The 26,916-nt window shown below is 49.2% G+C and overlaps 1 protein-coding gene across 1 annotated transcript in view; it reads left to right on the top strand.

Annotated features, from left to right (window-relative positions):
• The window catches only part of LOC140395221 (cysteine dioxygenase type 1-like), a 47,788-nt gene that overhangs the window by 2,500 nt on the left and 18,372 nt on the right, over positions 1-26,916 (top strand). Inside the window, exon 2 of the mRNA XM_072482766.1 lies at positions 17,346-17,423. Within this exon, the coding sequence (XP_072338867.1) occupies positions 17,346-17,423 (78 nt within the window). The remainder of the gene's footprint in view (positions 1-17,345; positions 17,424-26,916) is intronic.

The raw sequence follows: 26,916 nt of genomic DNA, 5'->3' as shown, positions 1-26,916 counted from the left end.
GTAAAGATCCAGGAGGTGCAGAAAAAAGTTAATGAAAACGAGGATGAGATCTTGGGCCTGGCGGTGAGGGTGAGGCGCACTAGGTGCTGCACAAGAGGTGGGTGGGAAGATTCGAAGACCTGGAGAACAGGTCGAGGAAAAAGGAGTGGAGGGGGCCGATGCCAGGGCATATGCGAGCACGATGCTCGAGTCGATGATGGGCGCGGAGGCCCCTTCGAGGCCTTTGGAGCTGGATGGGGCGCACCGGGTGCTGGCGAGGAGGCCCAAGGCTAATGAGCCGCCAAGGGCGATTGTGGTGAGGTTTCACCGTTTCACGGACAGAGAGAGGGTCTTGAAATGGGCCAAGAAAGAGTGGAGCAGCAGCTGGGAGAATGCGGAGATCCGAATATACCCGGACTGGAGCACGGAGGTTGCAAAGAGGAGAGCGGGTTTCAACCGGGCCAAGGCGGTGCTGCACCGGAAAGGAGTGAGATTCGGAATGCTGCAGCCAGCGTGATTGTGGGTCACATGTATACAAGGATCAATCAACACCACTATTTTGAAACGCCTGAGGAGGCTTTGACCTTTATTCAAACTGAAAAGTTGGACTCAAACTGAGGGTTTGTGAGGGTGGGGGGGGGGGGACGTTTGATGTTTGTTGTACATCGGGTGTTAATCACGCGCAGGAAATGTTTCACAGGCTGGGGGATGGACGAGGCAAGGGACCGGGTGAGAAGACCGTACGAGACGGTGGGCGCTGGTGCTGGAGGGAGAGGAGGCTCGGGGATGGGGGAAATGAGACAAGGCCGCGACCGGAGCTGCGCCAGAGGGGGCCGGGCAGGCTTAGGAAAGCGCGGGCTTTCTTCCCGCGTTAGGGAAGAACTTGGGGGGGGGGGGGGGGGGGGAATGGAGGAGCGCACACTGATTGGGAGATTCCCACACGGGGGGTGGGGGGGGGGGGGAAGCCGAGGTCAGCAGGAGTCAGCTGACTTACGGGAGTGCTATGGGGGGAGCAAAAAAGCTAGACCCGGGTCTAGCGGGAGGGGGGGGAAATAGGGTTGCTGCTGCACTGGCCGAAGGGGAATGGGACACGAGGTGGTCGGGGCGGGGGTCTTCCGTCTGGGGGACTGGAGGGTGAGGGCGGAGCGGGCACGGGACTGGCCCAGAAAAGGAGATGGCTAGTCGGCAGGGAGGGAGGGAGGGAGGGAGGCCCCCCAATCTGGCTGATAACGTGGAATGTGAGTGGCCTGAATGGGCCGGTAAAGAGGGCCCGAGTGTTCGCGCACTTAAAGGGACTGAAGGCAGACGTGGTCATGCTCCAGGAGACACATTTGAAGGTGGCGGATCAGGTCAGGTTAAGAAAGGGATGGGTAGGACAGGTATTACACTAGGGGCTGGATGCGAAGAACCGAGGGGTGGCAATATTGGTGGGGAAGCGGGTGTCGTTTGAGGCCAAAAGTATCGTAGTGGACAATGGAGGTCGATACGTGATGGTGAGCGGTAAGCTGCAGGGGACGTGGGTGGTATTGGTAAATGTATACGTCCTGAACTGGGATGATGCCGGATTCATGAGCGCATGTTGGGGCGCATTCCGGACCTGGAGGTAGGAAGCTTGATAATGGGTGGGGATTTTAACACTGTGTTGGACCCAACACTGGATTGCTCCAGATCTAGGACCGGAAAGAGGCCGGCTGCGGCCAAGGTGCTTAGGGGGTTTATGGATCAGATGGGGGGGAGTGGACCCGTGGAGGTTTGTCAGGCCGCAGGCCAGGGAATTTTCTTTTTTCTCCCATGTGCACAAAGCCTACTCCAAAATAGACTTTTTTTTGTTCTGGGCAGGGCGCTGATCCCGAAAGTGGAGGGAACAGCGTATTCGGCCATAGCCATTTCAGATCACGCCCCGCACTGGATGGAACTGGAGTTGAGAGAGGAGAGGGACCAACGCCCGTTGTGGCGGTTGGATGTGGGACTGCTGGCAGATGAGGCGGTGAGGGGGTATATCGAAAGGTACTTGGAGGCCAACGACAACTGGGAGGTGCGGGTGGGGGTGGTATGGGAGATGCTGAAGGCGGTGATCAGGGGAGAGCTAATCTCCATCAGGGCTCATAGGGAGAAGATAGAGGGCATGGAAAGGGAGAGGTTAGTGGGGGAGATTTTGAGTAGACAGGAGATACGCAGAGGCCCCTGAAGAGGGATTAATTAGGGAAAGGCGACGTCTCCAGACGGAGTTTGACCTGTTGACCACAGGGAAGGCAGAGGCACAGTAGAGGAAAGTGCAGGGGACGACGTATGAGTATGGGGAGAAGGCGAGTCGGATGCTGGCACACCAGCTCCGTAAGAGGATGGCAGCGCGGGAAATGGGTGGAGTCAAGGATGAAAGGGGAGCTACGGTGCGAAGTGCGACGAAAGTAAATGAGGCATTCAAGGCCTTCTATGAGGAGCTGTACAGATCCCAGCCCCCGGCGGGGGAAAAGGGGATGTGACGATTCCTGGACCAATTGAGATTCCCGAGGGTGGAGGAGCAGGAGGTGGGTGGTTTGGGGGCACCAATTGGGTTGGAGGAGCTGAGCAAAGGTCTGGGGAGTATGCAGGCAGGGAAGGCCCCGGGACCGGATGGGTTCCCCGTTGAGTTCTATAGGAAGTATGTTGGCTCCGCTGCTAGTGAGGACATTTAATGAGGCAAGGGAGGGAGGGACCTGCCCCCGACAATGTCGGAGGCGACGATCTCTTTGATCCGGAAGCGGGACAAGGACCCACTGCAATGTGGGTCGTACAGGCCGATCTTGCTCCTCAACGTGGATGCTCAGTTGCTGGCAAAAGTGCTGGCTACGAGGATCGAGGACTGTCACGGGGGTGATTCAGACAGGATTTGTAAAGGGTAGGCAGCTAAACACCAATGTGCGGCGGCTCCTAAACGTGATAATGATGCCATCGGTGGAGGGAGAGGCGGAGATAGTGGCAGCTATGGATGCGGAGAAGCCTTTGACCGAGTAGAGTGGGAGTACCTCTGGGAAGTGCTGCGTAGGTTTGGGTTTGGGGGAGGGTTTATTAGTTGGGTTAAGCTCCTTTACAGAGCCCCGATGGCGAGTGTGGTTACGAATCGACGGAGGTCGGAGTATTTTCGGCTGTACCGTGGGACGAGGCAGGGGTGCCCCCGTCCCCCCTGTTTGCATTAGCAATTGAACCCATGGCCATGTCATTAAGGGAGTCTAGGAAATGGAGGGGGGTGGTCCGAGGGGGAGAGGAGCATAGAGTGTCACAATATGCAGACGATCTGTTGCTGTATGTGGCGGATCCAGTGGAGGGGATGGTGGAGGTCATGTAGACTCTAAGGGAGTTTGGGGATTTTTCGGGCTATAAGCTCAATGTAGGGAAGATTGAGCTTTTTGTAGTACAGTCAGGAAACCAGGAAAGGGGGATAGACGATCTACCGCTGAGGAGGGCGGAAAGGAGCTTTCGGTACCTGGGGATCCAAATAGCTAGGAGTTGGGGGGCTTACATAAACTGAATCTGATGAGGCTGGTGGAGCAGATGGAGGAGGACTTCAAAAGATGGGACATGTTGCCGCTCTCGCTAGCGGGTAGAGTACAGTCGGTCAAAATGGTGGTCCTCCCGAGGTTTCTGTTGGTCTTCCAGTGCCTTCCAATTGTAATCACCAAGGCCCTTTTTAAGAGGATAGGCAGGAGTATGATGGGTTTTGTGTAGGCGAATAAGACCCCGAGGGTAAGGGGAGGGTTTCTAGAGCGCAGTAGGGACCGAGGAGGGTTGGCGCTGCCGAATTTGGGTGGCTACTACTGGGCAGCAAATGTGGCGATGATCCGTAAGTGGGTGATGGAGGGAGAGGGGGTGGCATGGAAGAGATTGGAGATGGCGTCCTGCAAGGAAACGAGCCTGGGGGCGTTGGTGACAGCACCGCTGCCGCTCTCGCCGACAAGGTACACCACGAGTCCGGTGGTGGTGGCAACGCTAAAGATCTGGGGCCAGTGGAGACGGCACAGGGGTGCAATGGGAGCCTCGGTGTGGTCCCCGATCAGGGGTAACCATCGGTTTGTCCCAGGGAGGATGGACGGGGGGTTTCAGAGCTGGCATCGAGCAGGGATTAGAAGAATGGGGGACCTGTTCATTGATGGGACGTTTGCGAGCCTAGGGGCACGGGAGGAGAAGTTTGGGCTACCCCCGGGAAATGCTTTCAGATACATGCAGGTGAGGGCGTTTGTGAGGCGGCAGGTGAGGGAATTCCCGTTGCTCCCGGCACAGGAAATTCAAGACAGGGTGATCTCGGGTGTATGGGTCGGAGAGGGCAAGGTGTTGGCAATATACCAGGAGATGAAAGAAGAGGGGGAGGCATTGGTAGAGGAGCTGAAGGGTAAATGGGAGGAGGAGCTAGGGGAGGAGATTGAGGAGGGGCTATGGGCTGATGCCCTAAGTAGGGTTAATTTCTCTTCTTCGTGTGCCAGGCTTAGCCTGATACAGTTTAATGTGGTTCATAGAGCGCACATGACAGGGGCGAGGCTGAGTAGGTTTCTTTGGGTTGGAGGACAGATGTGGGACATGCTCAGGAAGCCCGGCGAACCATGTCCATATGTTTTGGTCATGCCCGGCACTGGAGGGGTTCTGGAGGGGAGTGGCGGGAACAATATCTAAGGTGGTGAAAGCCCGGGTCAAGCCAAGCTGGGGGCTAGCAATATTTGGAGTAGCGGACGAGCCGTGAGTGCAGGAGGCGAAAGAGGACGGCATTCTGGACTTTGCGTCCCTATTACCCCGGCAAAGGATCTTGCTAATGTGGAAGGAGGCGAAGCCCCCCAGCGTGGAGACCTGGATAAATGATATGGCAGGGTTTATCAAGTTAGAGAGGATAAAGTTTGCCTTGAGAGGGTCTGCGCAGGGGTTCTACAGGCGGTGGCAACCGTTCCTAGACTATCTCGCGGGGCGTTAGAGGAAGGTCGGTCAGCAGCAGCAGCAACCCAAGGTGTTAGGGGAGGGGGGGGGGGAAAGAGGGAGGGGGAAGTGGGGTCTGTCTGGGGGTATTTGAGCAAGAAAATACATGAAGGATCTGGAAAACTGACATACGGGAGGAATCCAATGTACAAAGTTCTGTAACATATCGTCTTACCATGTTTATGTCTTGCTATGTGCGTTTTCTTTCTATTTGTTACGGGGGGGGGGGGGTTGTTTGTATGGGTGGAAAATTTTGTTAAAAATCTTAATAAATATATATTTTTTAAAAAAGGACCCAAGTTCAAGTCTTGCCTTGGGTGGCTGTCTCTGTGCAGTTTGCACATCTCCTCATGGGTTTCCGCCAGGTACTCTGGTTTACTCCCACAGTCCAAAGATGTGCAGGTGGGTGGATTGACTGTAAATTGCCCCTTAGTGTCCAGGGATGTGCAGGTTAGGGGATTGTCATGATTAATATGCAGGGAAAGGACAGGGGGGAGTGGGCCTGGGTAGGGTGCTCTTTCGAGGGTCGATGCAGACCCGATGGGCTGAATGTGCAGACCCAATGGGCTGAATGGCCCCCTTCTGCACTGTAACGATTCTATAATAAACAGCAGCCATGCTTCAAAAAGTACTTAATTGAAGGAAACCCATTGAGACATCCTGAGGATGCGAAAAGCACAAGTTCCCTTTTGCAGATATCCAAGGTTTAAAAAAGAATATTATTTGGTCATTGTAATTCAGTCGTTCCTTAATGAGTAACACAGTGGTTAACGCTGTTGCTTCACAGCGCCAGGGACCTGGGTTCAATTCCTGGCTTGAGTCTGCATGTTCTCCCCATGTGTGTGTGTGGGATTCCTCCCAGGTACTCCTGGCCATTCTGAATTCTCCCACTGTGTACCCGAACAGGTGCCGGAGTGTGGCGACTAGGGGATTTTCACAGTAACTTCATTGCAGTGTAGTAAGCCTACTTGTGAAAGAATAAAGATTATTATTATTATAAATCTCTGTACATAGCAAACCTACATTCTGGGTCGAGATTCCCAAGACCGGAATTAAAGCCCGATGGACAACAGGTCTGCCACGCAAGTCACTATGGGGGAAGTGCAGGATCGCGGAAAAGCTTTAATAGCCGACATCCTGGGCGGGTTTCTGTGGCTAATGTGCTGGCTCAAACTGAGAATCTGCGGGAGGTTTACGTCAAAAAACTAGTGCGAACCCCTCACCGATTCTGGTACTGGTGAGGGGCTAGCACCGGCACCGACTGGAACTCCTGCCTCCCCCGCCAAAAATGGCCGGACAATGGCGTGGTCCCGGGTTCACGATTGGCCACGTCATCGAGAACTCGGCCCATCAGGGGCGGAGCATTGCGAGTGGGCCAGCTGATAAGGCGCCAACGGCATTGCAACTGCGTGTGGCGCGCGTCACGATGGTCCGATTTTGGAGGGGGTGGAGCATGGCTGACCGGCATCAAACCAGCACTGGCCCGATTTCAGTGTCAGAGCCCAATCGTGAAACACTATTTCGGTGCGGGCAATGGAGAATCCCACCCCCTTGTCCATTTGAATCAGCTGGCAATGACTATCTCCTACAAGAGAGGATCTAACCACTGCCCCTTGACATTCAATGGCATTACCATCAGTGAATCTCCCACAATCAACATCCTGGGGGTTACCATTGATCAGAAATTGAACTGGACTAGCCACATTAATCTGTGGCTGCCAGGGTAGGTCAAAGGCCATGAATCATACGGCAAATAATTCACCTCCTGACCACCCCCCCTCACAATAAAAAGCCTGTCTGTCAACCATCTACAAGTCAGGTATGTAATGGCATATACTCTCCACTAGCCTGGATGAGTGCAGCTCTAACAACACGCTCAGCTTGACTGCTCCTCCTTCCACAATCATTCAAACCATCCACCACCGACGAACAGTGGCAGCCTTGTGTATCATCTACAAGATGCATTGCAGTAACTCGCCCAAGGTATCTTCAACAGCATCTTCCAAACCCACGACCCCTTTCATCAAAGGGGCTGGTTTAGCACAGTGGGCTAAACAGCTGACTTGTAATGGAGAACAGTGCCAGCAGCGCGGGTTTAATTCCCGTACTGCCCTCCCAGGCGGAATGTGGCGACCAGGGCTTTTCACAGTAACTTCATTGAAGCCTACTTGTGACAATATGTTATTGTTATCGTCTAGAAGGACAAGAGCAGCAGATAGCTGGGAACCCCACCACCTGGAGGTTCCCCTCCAAGTCACTCACCACCCTGACTTGGAAATATATTACCGTTCCTTTGCTGTCGCTGGGACAAAATCCTGGAACTCCCTCCCTAACAGCACAGTGGGTGTACCTACTGCAGCAGTTCAAGAAGGCAACTCACTACCACCTTCTGAAGGGCAACCAGGGATGGGCAATAAATTCTGGCCTGCCAGTGACGCCTACCTCATGTAAATGAATTTTTAAAAAGAGCCCAATGGCTCAGTTAAATATGTTAATCTGGATCTTGCCCAGTGAGGGCAAGATCCAGTTCTCAGGAGCCCCCTCACTACTCTCGATCTTTTTTTTTTAATGCTTTTGCTCACTTCTTGCCATTCCTCCCTTCTGGCCTTGACATTTTTGCCTTAAAAGGCCTTGGGTTTTCTTTTCCTTGACAACTTATCAGTGCACATTATTACATACAAAATAAATCTTGGAACTCACTTGAATGTTTAGTGACATCTTTCTGATCTTTCCCTGAAGTTGCAGCTATGTTGGGTGCATGTTCCAAATGAGGCACTGAGTGGAGACGGTCAGACTGGTTGGTTAAAACAGGATGTTTGCAGCACGCTTATTGCCACTAAGAATGAAGCAAACAATGAAAAGTCTTTGACATTGGGTTATTGTTCCATGCTTTCTGCTACCCAATAGCCCCAATTTTAAAGGGGAAGGGAGAGTATATACTGTGCATGCAAGTGCCAAATGTGAGTACTGAACCTGGGATGTCTGCATCCATCCCCGTTGCGAAAGCAAAATACTGCAGCTGTTGCAGATCTGAAATAAAAACCGAAAATGATGGAAATACTCAGCAGGTCTGGCAGCATCACTGGAGGGAGAAAAGGTTCCAGGTTGAGGGTGAAGGGTCTAATTTTCGCTCCGTTTCTCTCGCCGCAGATGCTGCCATACCTGCTGAGTATTTTCGGTTTCTATTTTTAAAAAAATTTAGAGTACCCAATTCATTTTTTCCAATTAAGGGGCAATTTAGCGTGGCCAATCCACCTAGCCTGCACATCTTTTGGGTTGTGGGGAGTGAAACCCACACAAACACGGGGAAAACATGCAAATGCCACACGGGCAGTGACCCAGAGGCAGGATCGAACCCGGGACCTCAGCGGCGTGAGGCAGCTGTGCTAAACACTGTGCCACCGTGGTGTCCTTCGGTTTCTATTTCTGACTGCATTACATTACATACCCGGTTGGATAGTTTGCAAAAGTCTGCAGTCAGTTGTCCGCAGGATCATTACCCAGTAGTTCAATAAGTGCTCTTGCCAGTTAGGGAAGTCATCACTGCTGACTCACTTGTATCTCTGACTAAAATAGCAAGTGATGCCTTCAGCATCTGAGGGGGCAGTAAGTTGTTGTTTTTTTCCCCTCATTTTTAATTGCCCCAGATCAGTTTCCGTTGGGAGGGAGAGTTGAAATTGGGTAATAAAGCAAAATTGTGTGGATGCTGGAAACTTGAAATCTAAACAGAAATTGCTGGGAAAACTCAGCAGGTCTGGCAAGAGAGAAACAGTTAATGTTTTGGGTCAATATGACTTGGAGTGAAAAATTGGGATCATTCTGAGAATAGTTGAGTACGGAGTAGCTCGGGCATCTTTTTGCGTGATTCTTCCTCTTTTCTGGCATACGCTTTCCACACCAGTGACCTCCAGGAAACTAATATTGGAAGCAACTCACTGAAGGGGAAATCCTGAGCACAAATTCAAAATTCATGGCTCCGTGATATTGACTCTTCCAGATGATCGTCTAACATGTGTACACAAATGCTGGTTAACTTTCACTCTCTGCAATCATTCTCTTGTCCAAAACAAGCCACAGCTTTGGAGGTCAGATTACCTCAACCCATACAGTCTGACTGTGCTGAGATTACTGCCTTTTCCTTTTTGATCCAAAGGGTTTAACATTCCAATTAATCCCAAAGCAAAGTGCAGATTGGAATATTGGACACTAGGGCAGCACAGTGGTTAGCATTATGGCTTCACAGCACCAGGGTCTCAGGCTTGATTCCCGACTTGGATCACTGTCTGTGTGGAGTCTGCAGGTTTTCCCCATGACTGCGTGAGTTTCCGCCGGGTGCTCCGGTTTCCTCCCACCAGTCCCAAAACATGCGCTATTAGGTAATTTGGACATTCTGAATTCTCCCTCTTGTGTACCCAAACAGGCGCCGGAATGTGGCGACTAGGGGCTTTTCACAGTAACTTCATTGCAGTGTTAATGTAAGCCTACTCATGACAATAAAGATTATTATTATTAAATATAAATTTAGAGTACCCAATTCATTTTTTCCAATTAAGGGGCAATTTAGCTTGGCCAATTCACCTACCCTGCACATTTTTGGGTTGTGGGGGTGAAACCCACGCAAACACAGGGAGAATGTGCAAACTCCACACGAATGTGCAAACGCCACACGAATAGTGACCCAGAGCCGGGATCGAACCTGGTACCTCGGCGCTGTGAGGCAGCAATGCTAACCACTGGGCCACCGTGCTGCCCCAATAAAGATTATTATTATCATTAGGGATCCTGCAAAGTCAGCTCCAAATGGCCGTAAACCACCTTTCCCCCCCCCCCCCCCCTCCCAACCAGATCCTGTTATTTGAACTCAGCAGGGCCAATGCCTCAAAGGCAGTTTGAAGCTCTCGTTAAATGCAGGAGCACCTGAAACGTTCAGAATAGCAACAACCTGCAACACGGGTGGCGCAGTGGTTCGTACTGTTGCCTCAGAGTGCCAAGGACCCGGGTTCAACCCTGGCCCTGGGTAACTGTCCGTGTGGAGTTTGCACATTCTCCCCGTGTCTGCATGAGTCTCGCCCCCACAACCCAAAGATGTGCAGGGTGGGCGGATTGACCATGCTAAATTGCCCCTTAACTGGGGGGGTGGAACAAATTGAGCACTTAACTTAAAAAACAAAAACTACATCACACTGGTATTTAGTAATGGGGCAAAATGGCAGCAATAAAGGAAGCAAATCTTGCATTCCGGGTTCCACTAGCTCGTGGGATGTCCTGTCCAATTGTGCCCAAAGATCTGTGAATCTCAGCCTGTTCAGTCGCATGAAGACCCATTGCAGAAACCACTGTCTGTAAATTGACATCATCAGCAAATCTAAGGATAGCCAACAACAAGGGTGCAGGTAAATAACTGGACCCTCTCCACCACCATAACTTTGCTAGAAGTTCAGCAGAAAGCTTGCTTAGTGATTCTGTTGAAGTTATGATAGCAGATCAAGAGAAGCCTCAAGAAATCGAGTAGCTTTTCAATGCAAGTAGAATACTCAAACTGTCTACAGGAGGTTATTTAGCGAGAAGAGATGTGCAAGGCAATTCTCTTGTCACTTTGAGTCCGCCACAAATCCCGCTATGCTGGGAGATGCCTGAAAAGGGATTTGCACCGGGTGTCAAACGGTTTCTGATGCTCCAGGCCCCCTCCATCTGGCGTGAACCAGATTAGCATATTAACATTTTCAGGGTCTGTTTAAAGCTGGAGTCTCCCGACTCTCGTAATTCTCATGTGCAGGTGGAACCAGCGCGAATCGCTACCGGTCTCAACAAATGGAGACCAGACAAGATGGCCATGTCGGGATGCTCGGAGGCCAGTGTAACCCCCGGGTGGTTGGGGCCATAGCATTGCCCTCTCGCAACTTGGCAGTGCAAGGGGGGGGGGGGGGGGCATATGGCAACCCCATAGCGGGGTGTCGCTTACCTGTGTGGGGGGGGGGGGGGGGGGGGGGGGGGGAAGAGAGAGAGAGAGATGTGGAGCATTAGTCTGAGAGTAGGCACCCTTTGAAGCCAGACATGCCAGCATCTTATAGTCTCGCATACATTTATCTTAATCACAATCTTTATTATTATTGTCGTAGTAGGCTTATATTAACACTGCAATGAAGTTACTGTGAAAAGCCCCTAGACGCCACACTCCGGTGCCTGTTCGGATGCACAGAGGGAGAATTCAGAGTGTTGAATTTGCCTATCAGCTCGTCTTTTGGAACTTGTGGGAGGAAACCGGAGCACCCGGAGGAAACCCACATATACACTGGGAGACCGCGCAGACTCAGCACAGACAGTGACCCAAGCCGGCAATCTAATCTGGAACCCTGGCGCCGTGAAGCAACAGTGATAACTACTGCTACCGTGCTGCCCATTTGGGGTGCAGTTCACTCCAAGCTCCCCCCAATTGTGTGGGTGGATTGAGGTCCACTTCGTTTCCTGCTGGAGACCACGCTTTGAAATTGGGAGAATTGCACCCATGGTCTCATTTGACTAGACAAAATTAAAGCTGCATTGAATTTTGTTTCCATATTCGACTCTGAATGTGTATATTTGTTCAGTTGAATCTAGGTCAAGCCCAGTGCCATAGTAGCTGCAGAACAAGACTTTGAATTTGTGCCCAAGTGTTTTGCATTTGTTCGCCAAGAACATCCTCACTGAACCTTGACTATGTCCAATAGTGTAAAACGGGTTATAATGAGTAGGTAGCTTGCTTTATATCCCTGTCGATTTTTGTTTCCGAGAGGAAGTAAAAATCAGGTACAATTTAAGGTTGTTCACCGGGCTCACATGACAGTGGCCCAGATGAGCAGATTCTTTGGGGTGGAGGACGGGTGCGCAAAATGTGCGGGAGGACCGGCGAACCATGTCCACATGTTTTGGACATGTCCAAAGCTTAGGGGATTTTGGCAGGGGTTTGCGGACGTCATGTCCACGATGTTAAAAACAAGGGTGGCGCTAAGTCCAGAGGTGGCGATTTTCGGGGTTTCAAAAGATCCAGGAGGAGAAAGAAGCAGACGTTCTCGCCTTTGCTTCCCTGGTGGCCCGGAGACTGATACTATTGGCATGGAGGGACTCAAAGCCCCCCAAGTCGGGGACCTGGCTATCGGACATGGCTAGCTTTCTCTGTTTGGAGAAAATCAAGTTCGCCTTGAGAGGGTCACTGTTAGGGTTCACCTGGAGTTGGCAACCGTTTGTCGATTTCTTTGCGGAAAATTAATCGTCAGCAGGTGGGGGGGGGGAAAGAGTAGTTTAGATTAGAGTAGGGGGTCAATAAGGGAAGGACCTGTACGAGAGATAAATGGCTTTTGCACTATGTTTATGGTTTCATGTATATTGTTTATTTTGTTTTTACTATACCAAAAATACCTCAATAAAATGTTTATTAAATTTAAAAAAAAAAAAACTTTCATGTATCAAGAAACTGGACGGGAGTAGCAGAGCGCCGGGAAACACCCCGCTATCCAACGGCACTCTGTTTTAATTTTGGACCTCAATGGAGAAAGCCCCTCCGAGGCCGCACTTGAGCATCGCCGCACTTAGCATAATTTCTGCTCCGCTCTGAGGTCCTCAATGCAGGAAGAGATCAGGCCACCATTTTTAAATATCTCGACCCCCCTCCCCGATTTCTCTGGCGTGGGCAAAAAAACAAAAAATCAGCTGCAATTATTGGCAGACAGCTCAATTTAAAAGTTGAGTACATCGTGCCAAATATCTGGTTAATTATAAACACAATGTTATTAAGATTAACAATACAAGGACACAGATGATGAAAATTACTTGGTGACCAGTGTGTCGGGCCCAAAAAAAACATTTGTTTTGGCTGATTTATTGTTTTTCTTCTCAAAAAAAATTGGACATTTTGCTAATCTCTCCATATCAGTGAATATTGACCTTCCATTTCTTCTATCTTGCTTACAAAGCACATTAATGACATCGGAGGGGAAAACAGGATAGCAAATATTTCTCTTGCCGTGTTGGGAGAGGGAAAATTTCCTCATCACGTCCTAGCAAAATTATCAACCCATTCTTTTTGAAGTCTCTTAATGTACAAACTGACTTTTTCCAGACCATAGCTTGCATTGGAATGGGATTGGCCTTCAACCCATGAATTTTTTGAAGCCTTCAGAGGCTAAGCCATCTTTCATCCGGGGTGAGTGACTTTCATTGTACTTCGGGAAGGTGGAATGACCAGAAACCCCAGGATCGCCTCCGAATAATTCCAGCCACATCCAAAAGCTGTCTGCAGGTAGTGATGGTGGAGTGCACTGTATCCAACATATTGCATGTGGGGGTGGAAACGGCATAGATCTGGGTTCTGTACGCTTAAATGCCCCTCAAATTACCAGGAATTTCAGCACCTGAAGATGTCTTTTCCGAGGGACCGAACAATAAAGAATTTGCGTCTAGCATGATGCCGCCACAAAACATACCTTCCCCTCATGTCAGTATTCTGCAGGGACCATTCCCATATCCTAGATCTGCTACTGTGCCTGGAAGTCTGACTAGACTCTGAATCTAGATCTGGAGTCTCCAGTTCGTTTGAGTACTGATCTTGCATGTATTTTTTTTGTTGTAAATGTTGCCAAAAACTCTGCTGCAGGTCATGAACACCTCTTCATTCTTGGTGACCTCAAACAAACACAGCCCTTTATTTTACTTGCCAGTACATTCCATTCTTGTGGCTGTGTTTGATGTGTTGTGAAAGGTTCATGATGGATAAAGTCAGCAAAACAGACTGCGTAGAAATGACCCGTACAGAAACCACAAATCACTTTCTCACTCTCCATTCCCCTCCCTCCACAACCAGCTTGCATTGTCATGCTCAAATCACCACCTGCTGTGGCCAAATTAGCCCTCTTGCTGCACTGTCATCTGACTTTCAGCAGGGCCATTTATGGCAACTCCGGATCAAGGACAGATGTGGACATTGTGGCCTCACTACAGCTGCCTTTTACACTGCTGACCAAACACGTAACTTTTTTTTAGGCATTCTACCTGTTGCTCGAGTACTGGATGGACGGCAGGTGGTGTGGAAATTATCTGCTTATGTGCTCTCCCATTTGTGTTTGATCAGTGGATATGGGCTGACAAGTGGCAAGTTACATTTGTGCCACACAAGTGCCAAGCATTGACCATCTCCTACAAGCGAGGATCTAGCTACTGCCCTTTGACATGCAATGGCATTGCCATCGCTGAAACCCCCACAATCAACATCCTGGGGGGTTACCATTGATCAGAAGCTGAACTGGCCATATTAATACTGTGGCTACCAAAGCAGGCCTAAGGCTAAGAATCCTACGGCGAGTAACTCCCCACCTGACCCCCCCCCCCCCCCCCCCCCCCCCCCCAAAAAAAAAACCTGCCCACCATATGCAAGGCACAAGTCAGAAGTATAATGGAATAATCTCCACTAACCTGGATGAGTGCAGCTCCAACAACACTTGAAGCTCCAGGACAAAGCAGCCTGCTTGATTGCTCCCCCTTCCACAAACATTTAAACCCTCCACCACCGACTGTACAAGATGCACTGCAGTAACTCGCCAAGGTTCCTCAGACTGCACCTTCCAAACCTATGACCACTACCATCTAGAAGGGCAAGAGCAGCAGATACATGGGAACCCCACTCCCCTCCAAGTAACTTGCTACCCTGATTTGGAAATATATCGCCGTTGCTTCACTGTTGCTGGGGTAACACCCTGGAGCTCCCTCCCTAACAGCACAGTAGGTGTACCTACACCTCATGGACTGCAGTGGTTCAAGAAGGCAACTCCCCACCATCTTCTGAAGGGCAACTAGGGATGGGCAATAAATGCTGGCCTAACCAGCGACGCCCACATCCCGTAAATGAATTTTGAAAAATCATGATGAAATAGACATGTGTTCGAAAATATTGTTCACAATGGCGTTCATGATGCTCATGGCTTTGGAGGAGATGACCAGCTTCAGGGTGAACCTGCTTCATCACTTTGTGGATGTAGATGCTGTAACTCCCCTGCCTCAACCTCTTCCTCTTTTTGCTGCCCTTCAATGGCACTTTATTCAAGGTTTTCATGGTGTCCTTCTCGGGAGCTGTTTTCTCCTCCTCGGCATTTCGGGAATTTATTCTGCTCTCTTCCTTCAACTCCCCATCCCCATGTCGGGCCAATCTATTTTAAGTCAGAAAATCTAAGTACTGACTATCGTGTGGAGTCTTGGAACCGCTTATCTTTATGTCCATTTATCTTTACGCACCAGTTTTGCATTCTGTTAAGAGTTGGTATGATTAACTTAAATGGCAAACGTACCTTTTGTTCCCTTTAAAACCTTTAACACCCAACATCTAATCAAATCCACTTCCCTATTAGTGAATTGGAGCGACCAATGCAATACTGGATCCCTTGTGTCTATTGCTGGTATAGACATTGTCAAAGTCACAAAACCAGACTTGGCACATAAATTTTAATAAGCACAAGGATATGAATTTTTTTTCTTTTTCGCACAGTGACTTCTGGGCAGATGGACAGCAAGGTGCAATAATTTAAGGGTGAATGATATTTTTTCTCAAAAGGGTTATGTTATCATCATGTCACCAACACTGGGAACTCCACATGCTGGGAATATAATTCCATTCAGTATCAGAATTATGTATTGAGATCCGATTCGCTCTAAAGCTTACTCTAGCCTTGGCTTCATACACTGGCAACTGATGGGACCCTACAGCACTCCAGTATCATCCTTTGAGTTGCCTGCAGGTCTCTGCCAGGAGGGACATTGGCAGGATTCCTGAATCCAGGATGACATAACAAAGAAGTGGGACCTGCGCACACATGGGTTTCCGTCCATGGTCATGATCTGGAAAACCTGTGACATTTTAAATTTGGAGATTTCTCCCAAGAATTTCCAATACTTTTTTCTGCCAGTTTTTTGCTTCTTGAATTGAAGACTGCTTGCCTGCTCTCTTGGATATTCTCCTTGGCACCCCAGTGGATACCCAACAAGCTCCCAGACTGACATGGGCATCTGTCTGATTAGCCTAAATTCCTGGACCCCAGAAATACAGTAGGTTCAGGCCAATTACCTCCAGGTGCATTACAATTTTCCCTCTTCCACAGACCAGCCTGTGGATGGTCAGGTCTCTGTCCAATCCAATAAGGCAAATTCAGGACACCGACAAATTCGACCTGTGTAATCCTTAATTTCGGCAAATGTTTGGGTCAGATACATGTCCTTTGAAAGATATAATAGATAAGACAACAAATGCAGGTCACTTGAGGGGTAGGGGGATGTAATTGATGCACCAGTTGTTATAAAGGGTGATGCTGTATATATCTTGCCTGCTCTCCTGTCTATCCTGCTGTGGACCACTTGTCCACAAAACACCTTAGTTCCACAATGATGCCTCAAGACCTAAGCAGCAATACCCAGTTTGTGTGCCCACATACTAGTTTACCTGTTCTTCAGAGAGTCCCTGCTTGGTAGTTGCATCAAATCATTTTAGGGCAGCACGGTAGCATGGTGGTTAGCACAATTGCTTCACCGCTCCAGGATCCCAGGTTCGATTCCCCGCTGGGTCACTGTCTGTGCGGAGTCTGCACGTTCTCCCGTGTCTGCGTGGGTTTGCTCCGGTTTCCTCCCACAGTCCAAAGATGTGCAGGTTAGGTGGATTGGCCAAGCTAAATTGCCCTTAGTGTCCAAAATTGCCCTTCATGCTGGGTGGGGTTACTGGGTTATGGGGATAGGGTGGAGGTGTGGACTTGGGTAGGGTGCTCTTTCCAAGGGCCGGTGCAGACTCGATGAGCTGAATGGCCTCCTTCTGCACTGTAAATTCTATGTAATGTTATGTTGATACAGTGATTTTTTTCGGTGTTTATTTTGTGATGCCCTTGGATTTCATGACTATACCCCATAAATTAACTGTGTGTTGGCTGAAGGATTGTTATTAAGATCCCCAATGTGGTAATCTCAATCTATCTGCTGGTACAGGAGCAAGGGCAGGCTCATAGGATACATGCAATACAGGGTGTCTACTACAAATTTCTATCTTAAATATTTTTCCAGGGTTCAGTGGTGTCAATCACTCTTCCCAGAAGTATATTTAAGGATATCTGTACTTCACATTAACCAATTGTACCATATCTTGCTCAAGGACATGAAAAATACTGAGATATAAGGGTAATTAAGCACTTCCAGCCGACTTGAATGGAAGTAGACATTACCCTACCTCCAACTCACTTCCTGTGAATGAGGCTTCCCTTCAGGATTGTTGAATTTACCCTATGGGTCCCTTCCCTCTTGAACCTCAACAGCTATTAAGTACGTTGGAGTTGACCGTTTCATAAATATGAAATGGGAGTCTGTGCTTTTTCTAAATTCTCACTTCATATTAATCTGCGTTCCATAATCCGATTGTATTTTTACAGATACACTCGAAACCTTGTGGACCATGGGAATGGGAAGTTTAACCTGATGATTCTGTGCTGGGGTGAAGGTCATGGCAGGTAAGAGAAACCACAAGGGAGAAACTCTCAAAGTCAGAATTTCTTTTTCGCCAGTTTTCTCTTTTGAAGCCAGTAACACACGCTGGGGAATAATTCCACAGGTGTCAGGCACCCATGGCCCAAATATACGTTTTTTATGTGTGGTTGTTGGTGAGTTGAAGGACTCTGAGCCCAATGCCGTTTCCACTGAATAAATCACTGCGACTTCCTGCCCCTCATTTTTCCCACATGCCTCCTGGGCAAGAGGCAGGCCAACAATCTTGCAACGAGGCTCTGCTGTTGAAATTGGTAGGACCTCCACATCTTTGGCCTTGTCAGGTTTGTTTGCCTTGTGACCTGCTTCCCCCTGTTAATATCGGGACATGGGGCCCAACTTTGACTCTCTGCGAATGGGTTACAATGATGGTTATAATGTCTAGTAGGAACGTCTGTCCAACACACTTCTCTGTCACGCTTGTGTCAAAGTAATTTTCTCTGTCAAACTACGACTGATGAAAGAACAATCATTTGGAATAAGCCAAGTCCATCAAGCAACTAAAAATAGTCACATTGTACCCAGAACAAGGAGCCACAATATATATATATATATATATATAAGCCCTCACTGAACTCTCCAAATAATTTATTAAAAAAATGAAAGCTGGGGATCAGAACTACAGCCTTAAAACAATTATTTAACATCAACAGCATTTGTGTATTATATTTCTTTATCAAACATCTTTATCCTTTTATAATGAAGCAAGTATCTGACTTCTGGTAAGTAACTGAATGAGAACAATATCTGTGTATATAATTGTGTCTCTGCAACAGTTATTAAAAATGTATTCATTTCCTCATGAATTAGTTGCTGTATGACCCTCCACATCTTCCTGTCCTGCTGACCCCATTCCTCCTTCTTATCCCATCCCTTGTATTCACGATCTTCCCCTTTCTGATGATACAGGTTCTGTACTCAGCAAAGGACTCTGATTCATCCCCATCCATCCTTACCACAATGCATTTCAGGCTGAGCCCGATGCTGAACTCTTCTTCTGTTGTCTCCGTGTTCCTTCTTTGGGCAGTGTACCCCTTCCCCTCTGTTCAATGGATCCTTTTATCCACCTCCAGTGTCCTCCCTCTACCTGGACCCCATCCTTTAGTTTCCTACCTGCTTTTGATCCTTCATTGAGAACTGTCAGCGCGACATCGGCTGTCTCAATTTCTCTACCCTCTCACCACTCCAATCTGTCTCCGTCTGAACTTGTTGCACTCCGTTCTCTTGGGTCAAACCTTGACCAAATCTGCTGACCAGGGTTGTGCTGCTGTTGTCTGGCATACTGATCTGCCTTGTAGAGGCTGAGTGGCAAATCTCAGACACTTCCTCCTGGACCATAACCTCACCACCAAAAATCAAGCCATTATTTCCAGGACTGTCGGTGACCACATTGCTTCTGGAGACCTTCCCTCAAGAGCTTCCAGCCTCTTATTCCCCAACCCTGCATAGCCTTCTTCTACCTCCTTCCCAAAATCCACAAACGGGACTGCCCTGTAGACCCATCGATTAAGCCTGTCACTGCCCCACGGAGCTTATTTCTTCCTATCCTGACTCCATCTTCACTCCCTTTGTCCAGTCTCTTCCCACCTACATTCATGATTCCACTGATGCTTGCATCACATCAACAATTCCCTGGCCCTAACAGCCTCCTCTTCACGATGGATATTCAATTCCTCCTCATCTGCATTCCCCACCAGGAAAGTCCGAGGGCTCTCCGCTTGTTCCTTGGAGTGGAGGTCCAAACAATCCTGTCCACCACCACTTCTCCATCTGGCTGAACATGTTCTGTCACTCAGCAATTTCTCCTTTAACTTGTCTCACCTCCTGCAAATAAGAGTGTGGCTATGGGTCCCATATGTCTGTCTTTTCGTGGGTTATGTGAAACTCCTTGTTTCAGCCGTGCTTGGGCCTGCTTTTGCAACTCTTTTTCTGTTACATCAAAAACTGTATTTGTGCCACCTTGTGCTCTTGTTTGGATCTGGAAATATTTATCTGTTCTGTTTTTGCTTCCACTTCTCCTCCATGTGAGCGATCCATCTCCAACACTTCCCTTCGTTGGCCTCTGTCTCCATTTCTGGTGATAGACTGACCATCAATATTCATTAGAATCCCACTGACTACCTCAACTCCAGCTCCTCACCCTACTTTCTGTTGGACTCCATCCCAGCCCAGTTTCTCTGCCTCTGTTGCATCTGTCCTGATAATGCCACCTTTGAAAATCGTGCTTCTGATATATCTGCCTTTTTTTCATTCCTTTAACTGAGACCTCTCCTCGCCCCCCCGGTGGTTGATTGGGTACTCTACTCTGCACCTATGCCCTCCTCCCAGAACCATGATAGGGGTCCTCTTGTTCTCTCTTTCCACCCCATCATCCTCTGCATTCAAAGGATCATCCTCTGCCACTTCCACCGACTGCAAATTGATGCCACCACAAAATACATCTTCTGTCACCATCAGCCCCCTCCCCCACCCTGGTCAGTATTCTGCAGTGACCGCTTCCTTCATGATGGGCTGGTCCACTCCTCCATCACTCTCCACTTCCCATCCCCTTTCCACAGCTATCACTGCTCCCAATACGGTCTCCTTTACATTGGGGAGGCTAAACGCAGATTGGGTGATCATTTTTCAAAACACCGTCACTCTGCCACAAGCATGACCCCAAACTTCCTGTTGATTGTTATTTTAACTCCGCACCTAACTCCCATTTCCACATGTCCATTCTTGGCCTACTGCAATGCTCCAGTAAAATCCAGAAGAAACCCACACGGAGACTGGAAAACGTGCAGACTCCGAACAGGTTGGAATTGAACCCATGTCCCTGGTGCTTTTGAGGCAGCAGTGCTTACCACTGTGCCACCCTTCAAAATGCTAACTCTGTTTTGAACAGGCAGCCAAGCCATCAGTGCCACCTGCCCCAACAGCTCTGGAAGCACCCTATGGATGCTGTCAGATCTGCTGGATTTTTCCAACTTCTCTGTTTTTGTTTCGGGATTCCAGCATCTGCAGTATTTTGCATTTTGTTTCTTGTGGGCTAGCCTCCCAATTAACAACTCGCCAAATTAATAATTTCTTAACATGGAGGGTAAAATTGAGTGTAATAATAAAACAGCACTTGATCAACTATACTCTACCATCAACAACCAAGAAACAAAACCCCCTGAAGCCCTGACAATCCTCGTGGCTGGAGACTTCAACCAGGCCAACCTCCAGGAGGGTTCTACCCAAACTCTATCAAATATCTCTTGCCCCACCAGAGGGGCAAATGAGAATTCTCTATTCTCAGTCCAGAAGAAATGATCAATTGAACACCAAGTCACTTCAACGTACGTTTATTCACGGCCGGGGCTGCACCACTGTACTTCGGGGGAGCACAGCAGCAAGCCAATATTAGTACATTCGACAGTAGCTTATATACAATATGACACTGTCCCTTTTCTAAGGCCGGCCCCCTTAGAGGCCCAAGTTAGGGACACATTCTGTTGTTCTCAGCTAAGTTATTATTATCTTTAAATGAGGAACTTATTCCTTCAGCTACGTCCTGTTATTGCAGACTGTCTAGTGTAGAAGCGATTCATCTCTAAAGTTACGTACACAGTTTACACAAAGCTTTGACATTCCATTTCCCATCAAGCTCTATTCTATCTTTAGCCAAACTCTCACAAACACCCTGGACCACTGCTACACGAGCAAAGAAGACAATACTGGTGTTCCCCAATTGGAAACCTGGTTTAACCGAAGGGTCCATCCTGACGTCTCGGATGGAGACATTGAAGTCTGACGACCCTGATCTATATGAGAAATCCAGGTATGACGTACGTAAATCTATCAGGGATGCCAAAAGACAATACCGGACCAAACTAGAATCCCAGACCAATGACACAAACCCACGATGCCTATGGCAGGGCTTACATGAGATCACAGGCTACAAAGCAAGGCAAGGCGGAATCTCTGGGGCTGGAGCATACCTCCCCGATGAACTGAACAAGTTCTATGCCTGCTTTGAACAGACAGCCACCTGTCCCAACAGCCCTGGACACACCCGTATCCACTATTACAGCGTCAGAAGTAAGAGCTGCCTTCTTGAAAGTGAACCTGTGGAAAGCGACGGGCCCCGACGGAGTCCCTGGGCGAACACTCCGATCCTGTGCAGACCAGCTGGCGAGTATATTCGCAGATGTTTTCAACACCTCATTTCTCTGCTCCGAGGTTAGTTCCTCTTTCAGGAACAACACCATAATACCAGTATCGAATAAGAACATGGTAGCCTGCCTCAATGACTACCAACCGGTGGTCCTGAAGTCTTATTTATTTATTTATTTTTAAAATTTAGATTACCCAATTCATTTTTGCCAATTAAGGGACTATTTAAGCGAGGCCAATCCACCTACCCTGCACATCTTTGGGTTGTGGGGTGAAACCCACCCAAAAACAGGGAGAATGTTCAAACCCCACATGGACAGTGACCCAGAGCTGGGATCGAACCTGGGACCTTGGCACCGTGAGGCAGCAATGCTAACCACTGCACCACGGCGCTGCCTCTCAATACCATCATCCTGACAAGACTAATAACCAAACTATGTAATCTTGGACTTGACCCCTCCTTGTGCAGCTGGATCCTTGACTTCCTCACCAACAGACCGCAATCTGCCAGGATAGGTAACAGCACCTCCTCCACAATAGTCCTCCACACCGGGGCCCAGCAAGGATGTGTGCTCAGTCCTCTACTGTACTCCCTATACACACACGACTGTGTGGAAAGATTTAACATCAATTCGATCTATAAGTGTCAGTGGTGGGTCGTATCACAAACAACGGAATCGGAGTACAGATAGATCACTTGGTTGCATGGTGTACCGGAAACAACCTCTCTCCAAATGTCAGTAAGACCAAGGAACTGATCATAGACTTCAGGAAGCATAGCACAACACCTTCTTCCCACCCCCACCCCCTCAGATCTACATCAATGGCTCCGAAGTGGAGATGATCGATAGCTTTAGTTCCTGGGGGGTCACTATCACCAACAGTCTATCCTGGTCCCAACAATGTCTCTACTTCCTACGGAAGCTAAAGAAATTTGGCATATCTGCATCGACTCACTCAAACTTCTACAGATGTGCCATAGAGAGCATCCTATCCCGCTGCATCAGAGCTTGGTATGGCAACTGCTCAGCCCAAGATTACAAGAAACTGCAGAGTGTGGTGAACTCAGCCCAACCCATCACACAAGCTTGCCACCCTCCCATTGATTCTGTCTATACCTCCCGCTGCATCAGGAAAGCAGACAGCATTGTCAGAGACCCCTCACACCCAGGCTTTGCCCTCTTCCAGACCCTTCCATCAGGCAGAGGTCTGAAGACCTGCACATCCGATGTGCGGAAACATTTCTTCCTCACAGCAACTAGACTCCTCGACGGCTCTCCCTCTGACTGATCTGTTCCCTGCAAGAACACTATTCACGACTCCCTATGCTGCTCTTGCTCATGTATTTGCTTTGTTTGGCTCTTTTTTAAAAATATATATTTTATTCAAAATTTTTGGCCAACCATGACAGTACATTGTGTATCCTTTACACAGTAATATAACAATATAAATAACAATGGCCAGTTTTAAGCAAGAAATAAATAATATATATAAACAACATCAAAATTTAAAAAAAAAAAAAGCAAAACAAAACTAAATGGCAACTGCCTTGTCCCAAATAAATACTCTCCAAAAATACAATTCAGCTGTCCAATATACAATTACCTATAACAACAACTTATACATATACACTAACATCCCTGAGAGTCCTTCTGGTTCCTCCCTCCTCCCCCCCCCCCCCCCCCCCCCCCCCGCTGGGCTGCTGCTGCTGTCTTCTTCTTTTCCATTCCCTCTATCTTTCTGTGAGGTATTCGACGAACGGTTGCCACCGCCTGGTGAACCCTTGAGCCGATCCCCTTAGGACGAACTTAATCCGTTCCAACTTTATAAACCCTGCCATGTCATTTATCCAGGTCTCCACACCCGGGGGCTTGGCTTCCTTCCACATCAACAGTATCCTGCGCCGGGCTACTAGGGACGCAAAGGCCAAAACATCAGCCTCTTTCGCTTCCTGCACTCCCGGCTCCTCTGCAACCCCGAATATAGCCAACCCCCAGCTTGGTTCGACCTGGACCCCCACCACCTTCGAAAGCACCTTTGTCACCCCCACCCAAAACCCCTGTCGTGCCGGACATGACCAGAACATGTGGGTGTGATTCGCTGGGCTTCTCGAGCATCTCACACACCTATCTTCCACTCCAAAAAATTTACTGAGCCGTGCTCCAGTCATATGCGCCCTGTGTAACACCTTAAATTGTATCAGGCTTAGCCTGGCACACGAGGACAATGAGTTTACCCTACTTAAGGCATCAGCCAACAGCCCCTCCTCAATCTCCTCCCCCAGCTCCTCTTCCCATTTCCCTTTCAGCTCATCTACCATAATCTCCCCCTCGTCCCTCATTTCCCTATATATGTCTGATACCTTACCGTCCCCCACCCATGTCTTTGAGATCACTCTGTCCTGCACCTCCTGCGTCGGGAGCTGCGGGAATTCCCTCACCTGTTGCCTCGCAAAAGCCCTCAGTTGCATATACCGGAATGCATTCCCTTGGGGCAACCCGTATTTTTCGGTCAGCACTCCCAGACTTGCAAACGTCCCATCTACAAACAGATCTCTCAATTGTGTTACTCCTGCTCTTTGCCATGTTCCAAATCCCCCATCCATTCTCCCCGGAGCAAACCTATGGTTATTTCTTATCGGGGACCACACCGAGGCTCCCGTCTTACCCCTATGCCGTCTCCACTGCCCCCAGATCCCCCAAAAAGGAATCTCGGGAGGACCACCATTTTAACCGCCTGCACCCTCCCTGCCAGTGACAGGGATACCATGTCCCATCTCTTGAAGTTCTCCTCCATCTGTTCCATCAACCGCGTTAAATTTAACCTATGCAATGTACCCCAATTCTTGGCTATCTGGATCCCCAAGTAACAAAAGTCCCTCGTTACCTTCCTCAACGGTAAATCCTCTATTTCTCTGCTCTGCCCCCCTGGATGCACCACAAACAACTCACTTTTCCCCATGTTCAGTTTATATCCTGAAAATTCTCCAAACTCCCCAAGTATCCGCATTATCTCTGGCATCCCCTCCGCCGGGTCCGCCACATACAACAACAAATCGTCCGCATACAGAGATACCCAGTGTTCTTCTCCTCCCCTGAGTACTCCCCTCCACTTCCTGGAACCCCTCAATGCTATTGCCAGGGGCTCAATCGCCAGTGCAAACAATAATGGGGACAGAGGACATCCCTGCCTCGTCCCTCTATGGAGCCGAAAATATGCAGACCCCGTACATTCGTGACCACGCTAGCCATCGGGGCCCTATACAGCAGCTGTACCCATCTAATATACTCATCTCCAAAGCCAAATCTCCTCAACACCTCCCACAAATAATCCCACTCCACTCTATCAAATGCTTTCTCGGCATCCATCGCCACCACTATCTCCGCTTCCCCCTCTGGTGGGGGCATCATCATTACCCCTAGCAGCCTCCGTATATTCGTATTCAGCTGTCTCCCCTTCACAAACCCAGTTTGGTCCTCATGGACCACCCCGGGACACAATCCTCTATCCTCATTGCCATTACCTTGGCCAGAATCTTAGCGTCTACATTCAGGAGGGAAATAGGCCTATAGGACCCGCATTGCAGCGGGTCTTTTTCCTTCTTTAGGAGAAGCGATATCGTTGCCTCTGACATAGTCGGGGGCAGCTGTCCCCTTTCCCTCGCCTCATTAAAGGTTCTCATCAGTAACGGGGCGAGCAAGTCCACATATTTCCTGTAAAATTCAACTGGGAATCCATCCGGTCCCGGAGCCTTCCCCGCCTGCATGCTCCTAATTCCTTTCACTACTTCCTCCATTTCGATCTGTGCTCCCAGTCCCACCCTCTCCTGCTCCTCCACCTTAGGAAATTCCAGCTGGTCCAGAAAACACATCATTCTCTCCTTCCCATCCGGGGGCTGAGCTTCATATAATCTTTCATAGAATGCCTTGAACACTCCATTCACTCTCTCCGCTCCCCGCTCCATCTCTCCCTCCTCGTCCCTCACTCCCCCTATTTCCCTCGCTGCTCCCCTTTTCCTCAATTGGTGGGCCAGCAACCTGCTCGCCTTCTCCCCATATTCGTATTGTACACCCTGTGCCTTCCTCCACTGTGCCTCTGCAGTACCCGTAGTCAGCAAATCAAATTCTACGTGTAGCCTTTGCCTTTCCCTGTACAGTCCGTCCTCCGGTGCCTCCGCATATTGCCTGTCCACCCTCAGAAGTTCTTGCAGCAACCGCTCCCGTTCCCTACTCTCCTGCTTTCCTTTATGTGCCCTGATTGATATCAGCTCCCCTCTAACCACTGCCTTCAGCGCCTCCCAGACCACTCCCACCTGGACCTCCCCATTATCATTGAGTTCCAAGTACTTTTCAATACACCCCCTCACCCTTAGACACACACCCTCATCCGACATTAGTCCCATGTCCATTCTCCAGGGTGGACGCCGTTCTTTTTCCTCCCCTATCTCCAAGTCCACCCAATGTGGAGCGTGATCCGAAATAGCTATAGCCGTATACTCCGTCCCCCTCACCTTCGGGATCAACGCCCTTCCCAAAACAAAAAAGTCTATTCGCGAATAAACTTTGTGGACATAGGAGAAAAACGAAACTCCTTACTCCTAGGTCTACTAAATCTCCTTGGGCAATTTCCTCCCATCTGCTCCATAAAGTCTTTAAGCACCTTGGCTGCTGCCGGCCTCCTTCCAGTCCTGGACCTCTATCTGTCCAGCCCTGGTTCCAGCACAGTGTTAAAATCTCCACCCATTACCAACTTCCCCACCTCTAGGTCCGGGATACGTCCTAACATGCGCCTCATAAAGTTGGCATCATCCCAGTTCGGGGCATATACGTTCACTAAGACCACCGCCTCCCCCTGTAATTTGCCATTCACCATCACGTATCTGCCCCCACTATCCGCCACTATGGTCTTTGCCTCAAACATTACCCGTTTCCCCACTAATATAGCCACCCCCCTGTTTTTCGCATCTAGCCCCGAATGAAACACCTGCCCCACCCATCCTTTGCATAGTCTAACCTGGTCTATCAGTTTCAAATGCGTCTCCTGTAACATAACCACATCTGCCTTAAGTTTCTTTAGGTGTGTGAGTACCCGTGCCCTCTTTATCGGCCCGTTCAGCCCTCTCACATTCCACGTGATCAGCCGGGTTGGGGGGCTCTTTACCCCCCCCCCCCCGCTTGTCGATTAGCCATCCCCTTTTACCCAGCTCCTCACCCGGTTCCCACGCAGCTGTGTCCCCCCCAGGCTGTGCCCCCCTGCCCCGCCCACCCCACCCCATACCAGCTCCCCCTTCTCCCCAGCAGCAGCAACCCAGTAAATCCA

This window comes from Scyliorhinus torazame, chromosome 18 (assembly GCF_047496885.1).
Source record: "Scyliorhinus torazame isolate Kashiwa2021f chromosome 18, sScyTor2.1, whole genome shotgun sequence".
In the NCBI taxonomy this organism is placed as follows: domain Eukaryota; kingdom Metazoa; phylum Chordata; class Chondrichthyes; order Carcharhiniformes; family Scyliorhinidae; genus Scyliorhinus; species Scyliorhinus torazame.
Note: the sequence above shows the minus strand (reverse complement) of the source record. Positions and strands in the feature narration are given on the sequence as shown.